The sequence below is a fragment of the Oncorhynchus mykiss genome, chromosome 17 (genome assembly GCF_013265735.2).
Source record: "Oncorhynchus mykiss isolate Arlee chromosome 17, USDA_OmykA_1.1, whole genome shotgun sequence".
Taxonomy (NCBI): domain Eukaryota; kingdom Metazoa; phylum Chordata; class Actinopteri; order Salmoniformes; family Salmonidae; genus Oncorhynchus; species Oncorhynchus mykiss.
The window spans coordinates 22102051-22115003 of NC_048581.1; the positions used below are offsets into that span (position 1 = coordinate 22102051).

At 42.2% G+C, this 12953-nt stretch overlaps 2 protein-coding genes and 1 long non-coding RNA gene across 3 annotated transcripts in view; 1 reads left to right on the forward strand and 2 right to left on the reverse strand.

Moving 5' to 3' along the window:
* Window positions 1-4332: 4332 nt before the first annotated feature.
* On the reverse strand, window positions 4333-5773 carry LOC110493495 (centrosomal protein 20). The gene is made up of 4 exons (XM_021567797.2): window positions 5597-5773; window positions 5144-5341; window positions 4929-5013; window positions 4333-4792 (listed from the first exon to the last, which is right to left on the reverse strand). Exons 1-4 carry the CDS (start codon window positions 5622-5624, stop codon window positions 4660-4662), a joined length of 444 nt encoding a protein of 147 aa, XP_021423472.2. The 5' UTR covers window positions 5625-5773; the 3' UTR covers window positions 4333-4659.
* Window positions 5774-6783: 1010 nt separating this feature from the next.
* The window catches only part of LOC110493494 (multidrug resistance-associated protein 1), a 31663-nt gene continuing 25493 nt past the window's right edge, over window positions 6784-12953 (reverse strand). Inside the window, exons 22-31 of the mRNA XM_021567796.2 lie at window positions 12651-12858; window positions 11802-12112; window positions 11342-11541; window positions 10610-10736; window positions 10238-10339; window positions 9659-9805; window positions 9302-9460; window positions 9040-9206; window positions 8258-8452; window positions 6784-8079 (exon numbers count right to left, since the gene is read on the reverse strand). Of these exons, the coding sequence (XP_021423471.2) occupies window positions 7971-8079; window positions 8258-8452; window positions 9040-9206; window positions 9302-9460; window positions 9659-9805; window positions 10238-10339; window positions 10610-10736; window positions 11342-11541; window positions 11802-12112; window positions 12651-12858 (1725 nt within the window). The 3' untranslated portion in view covers window positions 6784-7970. The remainder of the gene's footprint in view (window positions 8080-8257; window positions 8453-9039; window positions 9207-9301; window positions 9461-9658; window positions 9806-10237; window positions 10340-10609; window positions 10737-11341; window positions 11542-11801; window positions 12113-12650; window positions 12859-12953) is intronic.
* Window positions 9683-11567, forward strand: LOC110493496. The gene is made up of 2 exons (XR_002469151.2): window positions 9683-9808; window positions 11222-11567. It is a non-coding gene; the product is annotated as an uncharacterized LOC110493496 (long non-coding RNA).

Here is a 12953-nt window from a genome sequence, read left to right on the forward strand (position 1 = left end):
ATGGCAGGCTATTCAAGTAATGTCTTTGTTACATTACAGTTCAATACAACAACCTGTAACACTACAGTACAAGATATCTGACTGGGGAAACAGGAGGTAAGGTAAAGAAAGATGTCTGACTCTAGGTATAGACTTGAGTTTCCAGGGCTCAGAGCAATGTCATTCTCAGAGTGAGATAAGAATGTTGTGTTCCCTTTTATGGCGAAAGAGGAAATGAGGATGGGGGAGACGGGTGAGAGAGGGAAGATAGAGGCCCGGCCCACAGCAGCAGCAGGCAGATGTTTGTGTGACCTGCGCTGAGTCTAGGCAACACAGGGACGTCACTAGGGCTCTCCAGCTACAGTTCTGAGCTGCCCCACGGAACACAAGGAAGGAGGGAGGGATGAGAGGAGAGGGGGGGGGGGGGGGGGGGGGGTGAGATAGAGAACAAGAAGAGAGAAAAAGAGAGGGAGCAGGGACCGGGGGGAGGGAAGGAGGAGGACGTTTCTCACTTCATAATCAGTTTAGGTCAGGGATCATCAACTAGATTCAGCTGCTGGCCCATTTTGTCTTGATCGGATGGATGGTCAGGGGGCCGGAACATAATTATACATAATAGACTGCAAATTGACCACAAGGCACCCAAACATATACAATATTTGACTAAAACATAACCATTTCAAACATTACTTACATTTGTACACAATCACATATACTGAGTATAAAAAACATTAGGAACACCTGCTCTTTCCATGACACAGACTGACCAGGTGAATCCAGGTGAAAGCTATGATCCCTTATTGATGTCACTTAATAAATCCATGTTAAGCAGTGTAGATGAAGGGGAGGAGACAGGTTAAAGAAGGATTTTTAAGCCTGGAGACAATTGAGACATGGATTGTGAATGGACAAGACAAAATATTTATGTGCCTTTGAACGGGGTATGGTAGTCGGTGCCAGGCGCACTGGTTTGTGTCAAGAACTGCAACACTGCTGTGTTTTTCACGCTCAACAGTTTCCGTGTTTTTAAAGAATGGTCCACCACCCAAAGGACATCCAGCCAACTTGACATAACTGTGGGAAGCATTGGAGTCAACATGGGCTAGCATCCCTGTGGAATGCTTTCGACACCTTGTAGAGTCCATGCCCCGATGAATTGAGAATGTTCTGAGGGCAAAAGGGGGCCTGCAATTCAATATTAGGAAGGTATTCTTAATGTTTGGTATACTCAGTGTATCTCTCTATTATGGGTGGGAATACTTTGGAACAGTTTTCCAAAATGAAAGTCACTTGGAGCTGATTTGCTGGTGTTTTTACAGTCTTGGGTGGCCAAATAGATTCACTGCCAGTTGAGGAATCCTGGCTTAGGTAAATATAGGGATTAGTAGAAATGTTGTTTTTCGTTCAACTGATATGGATAGGTCTCAGAAATAATTTAGTTGAGAGGGAGAAGTGGACGTTTCCCATTTTATAAACGGAAAGATTAGTGAGTATTTCATAAATTGATATGAAGGAGATGGTAATTTGGGTTGAAAAAAAGTTAATCTCTGTGGTAATTCTACTAATAGACCTTATGCTTGTGGAAATGTGAAAGCAGATAGGAGATGCATAGTAAAGGGCTATATCTCCTTGGCTTGTCAACAATATATCGATTTCAAGAGATTTAATACTAAAAGGGTGAATCCATGCTGATTCTGGGCTAAAGTGTCTCTGAATCTGCACCCACTACACTGTTATCAGTTGTTTGAAATCTCCATCATAACTTTCCTAACATCAGAGAGGTAGACAATGTAGATAAATCAACAGAAGTCCACAGGGGACATTGTTCCAAGACAACTTCAACCTTTTAGATTTTGGCAGCACTGGGAGAGCATTGCTCAAATCTTTCCTTATACAGCAACAGTACGGTGCTCTGACTGTAAACGTGGAAAAAAAGGGTTCCAAGAGGGTTCTTCGGCTGTTCCCATAGGAGAACCCTTTTTGGTTCCAGGTATAAACGTTTTAGGTTCAAGAGAGCACTTTTTTTTGGTCATCTGTATGGTCATCTGGCCTTAGAATTTATAGCAGCCATTTATCAAGTGAGAGAAATCAGCTCTAGACTAGTTAGATTACATGAGAGACGTGATAGTAGGCAGGCCTATGTCCCAAACGGAACCCTATTCCCTATGATAGTGATAAAGAATCCCTATAGGCCCTGGTCAAAAGTAGTGCACTATAAAGGGAATAGGGTGCCATTTGGGACACACAGTAGATGTGATAGCAGGCAGGCAGGCCTAAGTCTTTCTTTATATGTGAGCTACAGCATATTATGCTCTACAGTACAATGCCTATATGCTAAGACCATGAGATAACACTTGTATAAACATTCTATACTGACTTCATAAATGTTGGCTTTGTTTGTCGTGACCACAATAGACATTCGAGACAGTTTATTGCCTCTGTGCACTTCCTCAGTGGAAGGTGTTTATCACTGAGTTTTATGAGAATGTGGGAGTGAAGATACACTGTAAAAATGCCTGAATACTCCGGGCAAAATTATTTTGTGCTACTACAGCCACTGTGTGATGAAACATAAAACAATTATAAAGTGATAAACCCATTAACTACAAACAATAGACCTAATGCCAAAATATAAATGATTACCTATAGATCCACATCAACAAAATCAACATGTGTAGCCTATACCTAAAATCGAATAATTACAAATATGCTAAAAATGCTTTATTAAAATAAAAATGTATTAAAACAACTATTTATTTGAAATACATCTTCATGAGCAATTGGCACATAAAACGCTTACTACAGTATGTACAGCTATGCGGACATACAGTGCCTTGCGAAAGTATTCGGCCCCCTTGAACTTTGCGACCTTTTGCCACATTTCAGGCTTCAAACATAGATATAAAACTGTATTTTTTTGTGAAGAATCAACAACAAGTGGGACACAATCATGAAGTGGAACGACATTTATTGGATATTTCAAACTTTTTTAACAAATCATAAACTGAAAAATTGGGCGTGCAAAATTATTCAGCCCCTTTACTTTCAGTGCAGCAAACTCTCTCCAGAAGTTCAGTGAGGATCTCTGAATGATCCAATGTTGACCTAAATGACTAATGATGATAAATACAATCCACCTGTGTGTAATCAAGTCTTCGTATAAATGCACCTGCACTGTGATAGTCTCAGAGGTCCGTTAAAAGCGCAGAGAGCATCATGAAGAACAAGGAACACACCAGGCAGGTCCGAGATACTGTTGTGAAGAAGTTTAAAGCCGGATTTGGATACAAAAAGATTTCCCAAGCTTTAAACATCCCAAGGAGCACTGTGCAAGCGATAATATTGAAATGGAAGGAGTATCAGACCACTGCAAATCTACCAAGACCTGGCCGTCCCTCTAAACTTTCAGCTCATACAAGGAGAAGACTGATCAAAGATGCAGCCAAGAGGCCCATGATCACTCTGGATGAACTGCAGAGATCTACAGCTGAGGTGGGAGACTCTGTCCATAGGACAACAATCATTCGTATACTGCACAAATCTGGCCTTTATGGAAGAGTGGCAAGAAGAAAGCCATTTCTTAAAGATATCCATAAAAAGTGTTGTTTAAAGTTTGCCACAAGCCACCTGGGAGACACACCAAACATGTGGAAGAAGGTGCTCTGGTCAGATGAAACCAAAATTGAACTTTTTGGCAACAATGCAAAACGTTATGTTTGGCGTAAAAGCAACACAGCTGAACACACCATCCCCACTGTCAAACATGGTGGTAGCAGCATCATGGTTTGGGCCTGCTTTTCTTCAGCAGGGACAGGGAAGATGGTTAAAATTGATGGGAAGATGGATGGAGCCAAATACAGGACCATTTTGGAAGAAAACCTGATGGAGTCTGCAAAAGACCTGAGACTGGGACGGAGATTTGTCTTCCAACAAGACAATGATCCAAAACATAAAGCAAAATCTACAATGGAATGGTTCAAAAATAAACATATCCAGGTGTTAGAATGGCCAAGTCAAAGTCCAGACCTGAATCCAATCGAGAATCTGTGGAAAGAACTGAAAACTGCTGTTCACAAATGCTCTCCATCCAACCTCACTGAGCTCGAGCTGTTTTGCAAGGAGGAATGGGAAAAAATGTCAGTCTCTCGATGTGCAAAACTGATAGAGACATACCCCAAGCGACGTACAGCTGTAATCGCAGCAAAAGGTGGCGCTACAAAGTATTAACTTAAGGGGGCTGAATAATTTTGCACGCCCAATTTTTCAGTTTTTGATTTGTTAAAAAAGTTTGAAATATCCAATAAATGTCGTTCCACTTCATGATTGTGTCCCACTTGTTGTTGATTCTTCACAAAAAAATACAGTTTTATATCTTTATGTTTGAAGCCTGAAATGTGGCAAAAGGTCGCAAAGTTCAAGGGGGCCGAATACTTTCGCAAGGCACTGTAGCAGTAGTGAAGAACAGACTACATTTACAGACTCTCAGGGAACAAACAATTGGCCAAATGAAATCAAATTCAGACCTGTTGATTTTAATCTGTTTTGGCAACATTAACACACACTATTAAGGCTTTATTGACATCAACTGCAAAAAAATAAAAATAAAAATAAATAAAATAAAAGTCGCTCAACACCCCCAGTCCCAGTGAAATCTGGAGTGACAGACAGGACACACCTGTGTTAAGACTCAGGACCAGGGAGTGTGTTAGGGTCTCTGGTCATATTAGCAGGTGCTGAGCCCCTGAGAAACAGCTTCCCTCCACTGTCTCCACTGCTGCTTAGGAAGTGGGATAGCAATCCGTACAGTAGAGGCCTGAAAACACACAATATGTACGTCTTTACTAGGCCTACTAGTAGTATTTACAGTTTTCAATCAGTATAGGATAAGAATTTCAGGTCTGGAATCAGTTTCCTGTGACCTTTTATGAATAATTTCTAGATAAACTTACACAGATCTGGAACTGGGGTCCTCCACCACTTTCAGCTCATTCGCCATGAACTGTCTGTCAATTGGTACCTCAGGTTGACCTGATTCTGAAAAACATTGATTTGATAAGGTCATAAGATCCAACTTGTAATTGAATAACGGTGAACCTACCAATGGCACTTATATTCAGTTCTGAAATTGATTGTCATATGGTTGAATTGAATGCATAATATTCACCTGCTGTCAACACAGACGCTGTGTATCGATACTTGTTGAATTCCAGGTACTCGCGGATGAGCTCGTTGATTAGAAGGTTGTCGTGCGACAGCGCAGGACGCGGTTCGCTCTGATCGTCGAGCGCACTGAACACCTCAGCTCTGATCCGAGCCTTCAGCTGACCCAACACACCTCGAGACTCTAGGCTCTCCCTCAGAGCTGGGAAATAAGATAAGATAAGTTGTTGGAAATGGTATCTTAACCTCTGCAACTTGTGGGGACATATTAATAACGTACAATTTAAGGTGTGTTGCTCTGTACGATAGCCAGGCAAACGTTGATAGCTAGCGCTACCTACTGTCCTCTTCTTACACTGTGCGTTGCACGAACTATGAAATAGTTGCACAGTTGCAATTCGCTTCCGTTTAATAAATGTAATATATACTTTAAAGTGAAAGAAAGGACAATGCTTACCGCAGTTCAGTTCCGTTATGGTCGCCATTGCAACAGGTATAAACAAATGCCGTTCGTGTCCCTCACCGAGTTCAGAGGATAAACTGTTAGCTTCACAAGTTAACTTTTGCTCCCACCTAGTGATCTAAATTGGTTACTTGCCTGGGCATGACCAAATCGTTTCCCACTAGTTCCCACAGCGACAAAGTCAAAGTGGTCTATGTCGTAAACATTTATGAAAACAAAAATGAGCTTTTTTGTTTTTAATGTAAGGTCAGGTATAGGCACAATGTTAGCAGTGTTATTAAGGTTAGGTTTAAAATCACATTTTAAGTAGAGTTTATGACTTTGGCTGTGGTGACTAGTGCCTTTACTGTAAGCAAATTATGCCTAATGTCTGCATGGCAGGAGGTTGGTGGCAACTTAATTGGGGAGGACGGGCTCGTGGTAAAGGCTGGAGTGGAGTTGGAATGATATCAAATACATCAAACACATTCCATTTGCTCTGTTCTGGCCATTGTTACAAGCTGTCCTCCCCTCAGCAGCCTCCTGTGGTCTGCACACCCTGTCAATGACAGGCTTTGGAAAATGTTACCCAACTGCCTGCAGTCATGCTTGACTCATACTTATATAAGGCATAGAGGCATAAAGGTTTCACAGACAAGACTCACAAAAACATTATTTTCAAAACAGTTTTATTATTTCCAGCATGAATTATTGCACAGTAAAATGTTCAATCAAAAAATTAACAGATTGAATACAAAAAGTATAAATATAATACAATCTCTTAGAATTTGAAGGCAACTTCCATGTTCATTATTTCACAAATATTGTATAGTTTCTTCTTAGCATATTGTCTAAACCAGTAAGACAAAAATATTAAGATCCTTTGACTTCTTTTGGAAAAGTCCATGTTATAGATATAAACAGGAAGGAATGTCTATTTACAGCCAGTCATAACTGGAACCAAAGGAATAACAACAATAACACTGACATTGAATGGTATGTGATGAGAGTCTGTTACCTCAATATGTCACCCATAGCTTTGAGAATTAGGTGGTCTGTGTGCACATGTGTGTTGCACCCATAGCTGTGAGAATTAGGTGGTCTGTGTGCACATGTGTGTTGCACCCATAGCTGAGAGAATTAGGGTGTGTGTGTAGGTGGAATGACTGACAGATGTAAGGTGGAGAGAAACTTTTTTTCCCTTTTTTTTTTTTTTTACACGTTTTGTCCATTGTTTTGAAAAGGCGTTCTCTTCATTCATGTTGGGTTTCCCGTCACCACTGTAACAGTTGAATGGCCAGGTATTTTAGTCCTACATACCCGACCATACAGATTCTATTGACTGTTTTATGTGTTTACTTAGACTGAAATAAACAAATACCGCAGAATAGTTGGACGCTAGGCTAGCTAAGCACCTTGGCTCGCTGCAGTGTTTTCTTCTTTGACCAGACTCATAAAACACTGAAATGGCTGGGTAGGAATCAGACTGATGAATGTGTTTGTGCGTCTGAAATGGCACCCTATTCCCTATATAGTACAAAGCCTAAAAAAGTGCACTATATTCTGTGGAATAGGGTTCAATTTCAGATTGATGACTGTGAAAAGCTTTGTGTTTTCTGGGTTTTACAGGGTCAGCCCTTTAAGGCTAGTGGTCAGTCAGAGAATATTGCTCCACTTTCTCTAGACTTGCCCTGTGGTTGGATGGTATGAGAATAGATCTGAATCTATTATAAACTTTTTTTCTGTCTGATGAGATGATAACACGGGGGTCCTGTTGGATTAAGACCCAAATGTCAGTTACCATCACTGATATGAACAAAATAGTTGGATTTGGTTGCCTGAGATTTCAACTCAACATCAAATGTACCCAAGTGTTCTTCAAAAAGATGCTTCATTAAATGTAGCAGATCTACAAAAATAATTTGGTTCACATTCAGAGACGGAACCAAAGTCCTTTGGATTTTGCACTCAATCTGACTTTCATCTCCATAAGTTTCATTGGCACAGCCTATATACAATATTTAAAATGTTTGCCTAGCAACAACCCATCTGCGTCCAATAATAGCTTCATAAATTACAGTCTTTGAGATCGGGGCTTGATGTCTCTTTCCCCTTCCGAGCACCAGTTTAAGTGTGCGTAGGTTACATGTCTTTATCGGGACCAGAGAGCACATACTGTTCACTAAATCGTCATCAGCTTCGCTTCTGGGTCATCTTTGGTTTACATCGACTTCAGTTCCTGGTCGTTATAAAAGCATTGCTCTCAGGAAGAGTTTGAACTGCCTGGATCGTGGAGCTTGGAATGGCCGATTCTACATGTGTTAATTTGGAAGAGCCAGAGCCATCAGAATTTTCCCCTGGCCAGAGCCACCTCGGAGCTGGGTAGCTTTTAGACTAGCCCAGCTTCTCGGCACATGCGGTAGAACTGTCCTCTGTTTGAGATGAGGTTGGTTGGGGAGTCCATCTCCGAGATGTGGCCTTTGTCCATCACTATCACTCTGTGGAAGGAAGAGAGAGAAGAAGTGTCAAATTCTGTGACAGAACCATTGATTTTGAGATGTTACGACATCATTTGACTGGGGCGTAGTAGCTACTAGGTGTAGGAAAGGAATTGATATGCACATCCCAAACTTGAGACAACTGGCGCTGGGCAAAAAGTAGAGCAGAGAGCCTTACCTGGTATAGTCCATGATGGTGTTGAGGCGGTGGGCGATGGTGAGCACGGTGCAGTCCTCAAACTGTTGTCTGATGGTGGACTGGATCAGGGTGTCTGTCTCCAGGTCCACAGCGGCTGTGGCCTCATCCAGAACCAGGATCTTGGTCTTACGGAGGAGAGCGCGGGCCAGGCAGACCAGCTGGCGCTGACCCAGACTAGAGATGGAGACAAGTGAAGGTTGAATATTGACACTTAAACCTTTGAGCACCAAAGCACAGAATATAGAGGTTTACAGGTGATAGAACCAGATATAGTAGACCAGATTAAGCAAAAATAATGCTCAATATAATTTGTAGTTCAGGAATAGGCTTAATCTGGATGCAGGACACCAGCCCTAGCCTATATGCTTTGTGTTTGGTCTTTAGTGGTTCTTTGTAGCTCAGTTGATATGTGTCACATATTGTCACGGGAGCGACGCAGGAGATGAGAAGCAGGTACGGGGAGTGAAGGTTTATTAGCTGACGGATATTAAAGGGAACAGGAACAGTGCCTGGACAGGAACACATAACACAATGCGGACACAGGGAAAACAACCAAGGAACAGACAGATATACAGGGGGTAATCAACAAAGTGATTACCTCGAGCACCAGGGGGGAAGAGCGGGAGCAGGTGTGACAGATATACATGCCTAAAGTGTAGGCACGCATGACTGTAAGTTGCTTTGGATAAAAGCGTCTGCTAAATGGCATATATTTATATATACTATTATGTTATTTGGTCAAATATCTCAATTGTCCGTACCTGAGGTTCTCTCCTCCTTCCGAGCACTCATAATTCAGTTTGTCAGGCAGGTTGGACACAAAGTTCTTGAGGTGTGCAAGCTCTAGCGAACTCCATATTTCCTCGTCAGTATACGTGTCGAAGGGGTCAAGGTTCATACGCAGAGAGCCGGAGAACAATACAGGGTCCTGTTGGAGGAAGAAGCAAAAGTCAGTTACCATCACTGTAGTAAGACATTTTGGGGGATTATCAAATAAAATCAATCAATCAATAACTGTAGTACCTGTGGGATGATGGTAATGCGGGATCTGAGGTCGTGGAGTCCGATCTCTGCGATGTTGACTCCATCGATGTAGATCGCTCCCTTGGCTGCCTCTAGGATTCTGAAGATCCCCAGGGCAAGGGAAGACTTTCCAGCTCCGGTTCTGCCCACAATGCCAACCTAAGAATGACAAATGAGACCCTTCGTTAGATAGGATCAAATAGTTTTTACTGGTCAGGTAACATGGCCGGGAAAATGCCCCTGGTTCTAAGTATGATAAAACTGTAAAAGGAGTATGTTGCCTCAGACAAAACTGAATATCATAAACAAAGCATTATGGGTACTGTAGAAGGCTACCTCATTCTAGATTGTACTGACCTTTTCTTTCTCCTGGATTTTCAGGGTGATGCCTTTCAGTGCCCAGTCCAGGCCCTTGCGGTACTGCAGTCCATAGTCTTGGAACTCTATAGTGCCAGTCTGAGGCCAGGCCAGAGGCAGGGAACTGCCCTCCACGGTCCACACAGCCTGGTGAGTATAGAGAACAGTTAAGATTAAATGGATCTGTGTCTCTATATCTATGTTCTTTGTGTCTCTATATCTATGTTCTTTGTCCCTCTATGTCTATAGATTTAAACAGGTTAGTTGCACAACACTTCAGTTACTGTAAACCTTGCTAGATAATGATTAGTTAGGCAAGACTTCAGATACTGTAAACCTGGCTAAACAATGGTTAGTTTGGCAACACTTCAGTTACTGCAAACCTGGCTAGAAAATGTTTAGTTTGGCAACACTTCAGTTACTGTAAACCTAAAAAAGAGAATGAATAATATTCATAAAACAGTAACTGCCGACATAACTTACAATGTTAATGTCATGACTCATGTCATGCATATTACTTGTATAACAGCTAATTTCATTGGGGGTATTAGCTAACAGAGAAGGTATGCAGATGCTTACCTCTTTTGCAGTGTCAGCGTACTCCTTCACCCTCTCAACAGACACAATGTTGTTCTCTACGTCCGTCCATGATCTCACAATCCAGCTCAGAATGCCAGTCACCTGCACAACACAATTGCGAGGTTCAAATGAAAACAGAGCTCTCTCATTTGAGGTAATATGCAGTTAGGATTGTGCAGCACGTAGGTAGGCTATTCTTCTGCTTTTTTTCAGTTTGGTAAACCACGCACTTTCTGATGCAATAAAAGGGATTGCCTGTAATGGGTTTTGTGTGATTGTAGCCGGATACAAAATATTAAAATGACTATTCTTCTTTGTTGCTAAATGAGTTGTCTACCTATAATGACTATGGTATAGGGTGTAATATCTTACCTGGAGGGAGTGTGACACAGCCAATCCAACAATGCCAGGGCTCAGGGTGTCTTTCCCCATCACTGAGAGAATAGCTGCGGCTAAGACCACACCGTTACCGACAAACTCAAGATTAACTGCCAACCACCTGCGGTTATCAAGAGAAGAAAGCCCGATTAGTTGTGGAGAAAGTTTTGGCCTCCACCATTCATCATGGAGGTGTTTTGATTGTGTCAAATCGGCAGTTGGCAACCCATCCCTTACGGGATTAATTGACACATAAACAAACATTACAATGATTCACAGTGATAATTCCCAGTGATAATTCTTCAGGTGTTCTGCGCAGTACGCACCGCATAAAGAATGAAAAATAAATCAATACATAATAGAGATAAGGTTATCCAAGCAATAATAACCCTAGAGTAGTGAAGAAAGAAATGCAGATAAAGAAATACAGAAACATTTGACAGAAGGCATTTAAAACTGGTCTGTCACAAAGAGAAGAGAGAAGATGTGAGAGATATAGGCCTACAACACAATCAATATGCATACGTGCACTTTGCTATAGGCCTATGTCTGGAGCTAAATATTTGTATAATTTAATTATAGGTTGCCCTTTTTCTTTTATTCCAGGCTTTAATAAAAAAACATCTGAAAACGGAACAATGTACACCAGTCACCACATCAACTGGATATATTATTTTGCCAGAGCATGTACTGCAAGGTGAATGTGTTGTTTCTATCAAACCTAACCTGGTGGCCACAAAGCGGGGGAAGTAGGAGGTCTGGTTGAAGTCGACCCTCTTGTTAGCCTGCACAATGAAGCGGTGCTGTTCTCCGAAGGCCCGTATGACACTGGCTCCCTGCACCGTCTCGTTGAAGTGGGTGTAGATGGGCGAGCGGCTCACCGACTCCAGCCTCCGCAGCTGGCAGGATGTGGCCACGTAGAAACTCTGTATAAAAATAAAACATTACGTTTTAATGAACCGAAAGTACCAAGAGGTGGTGTATATGTGTGGAAGTGGGTTTTCCACTCCAGCATTTCTAGTAGATTTACAGTATCTAGCCTGCCATTACTTAGCACTACTATGTTAGCAGGTGGAATAAATCACCATGCAAAACCAACAACTTGCAAAATCCGCTATTTTGGTTTTCAAGAGTCTAAAACTATTATTCTCCCACAAAACGGTGTCTCAGTTGGTTAGAAACATACCTGAACGAAGGCGTAGAGAATGGCGAGGGGCAGGATGACGACCGCCGCAAAAGGTGTAGCCAGCATGACGATGATACAGACTTCCATCAGCTTGAAGAGGTAGCCCAGCATCATCTTGAGGCCGTCGGGGATCATGCAGTCGATAGCGTCGATCTCCTTGGCAAAACGATTTAGGAGGTTCCCACTGGGGGTGGTCTCAAAGAAAGACATGGGGGAGTGGAGAACGTTCTTCAGGAGGTCCATGTGGAGGTGACGGGACGCGATGATACCTCCGACCGAAATGGCCACCGTGGTGCCGAAAATAGCGATTCCTGAAATATAAAATAAACTGCTGTTAGGATCCCTGCTGTTTGGCAACTGTGGTTTATATCAGATACTGAAACTCTCAATCTCTCAGAAGGACTCTTGGAGTACAAGTACAATGGAGGGTTATAACATGTCCAAATAAACAAACATTAGTGGGATTAAAGATGGAATCCACATTAGGGGACATAGCGCCACTGTCCTCCCCAGCACCTTTGTTGTTATTGTTTTTGTTTTGTGGATGAAATGGAGTTGAGGTGTGTCAAGCAGCATGCTAAAACAAAATGCAGTACATATTCTGCTGTTCAGTCGTGCAAGCAATAACAAAACAGTGTTCATTCTTCAGAGTAACTCATTTGTTGTTGTAATAGCCCCAAACGTACCTGGCTGTTTCACCATTAAGGATTCTAACTAAACTGTAGTATTTGCTGTTTCACCATTAAGGATTCTAGCTAAACTAGTCTATGCTGTTTCTGTTCATCCAAGTCAAAAGGACCTACTTTTATCTTTGGTGTCTTTTCTCAGTAAAATGCATTCACCACTGACCTTGTGCGAAGCCCAGAGCCCCGTAGACGGCCAGCTTCATGTCCGTGTCGACCTGGGTGCCGTTGACGATGGGTTCGTCGGCCCACAGGCTCAGCCAGTAGTTGTAGGTCAGCGAGGCCCCCTGTTGGAAGGCGTACAGGAAGACGATGGGGATGATGAAGGCCATGCCGATGGTCTTGAAGTACTCCATGTACATCTCCAGCCTCACCTGTGGTAAAAAAGACAGGCAATCAGTTGCTAGAAATTGACAAACACCTTAATATGTAAAAGGTGAGAAAGAAGCTCCATTTGTTTTAAAGAAAC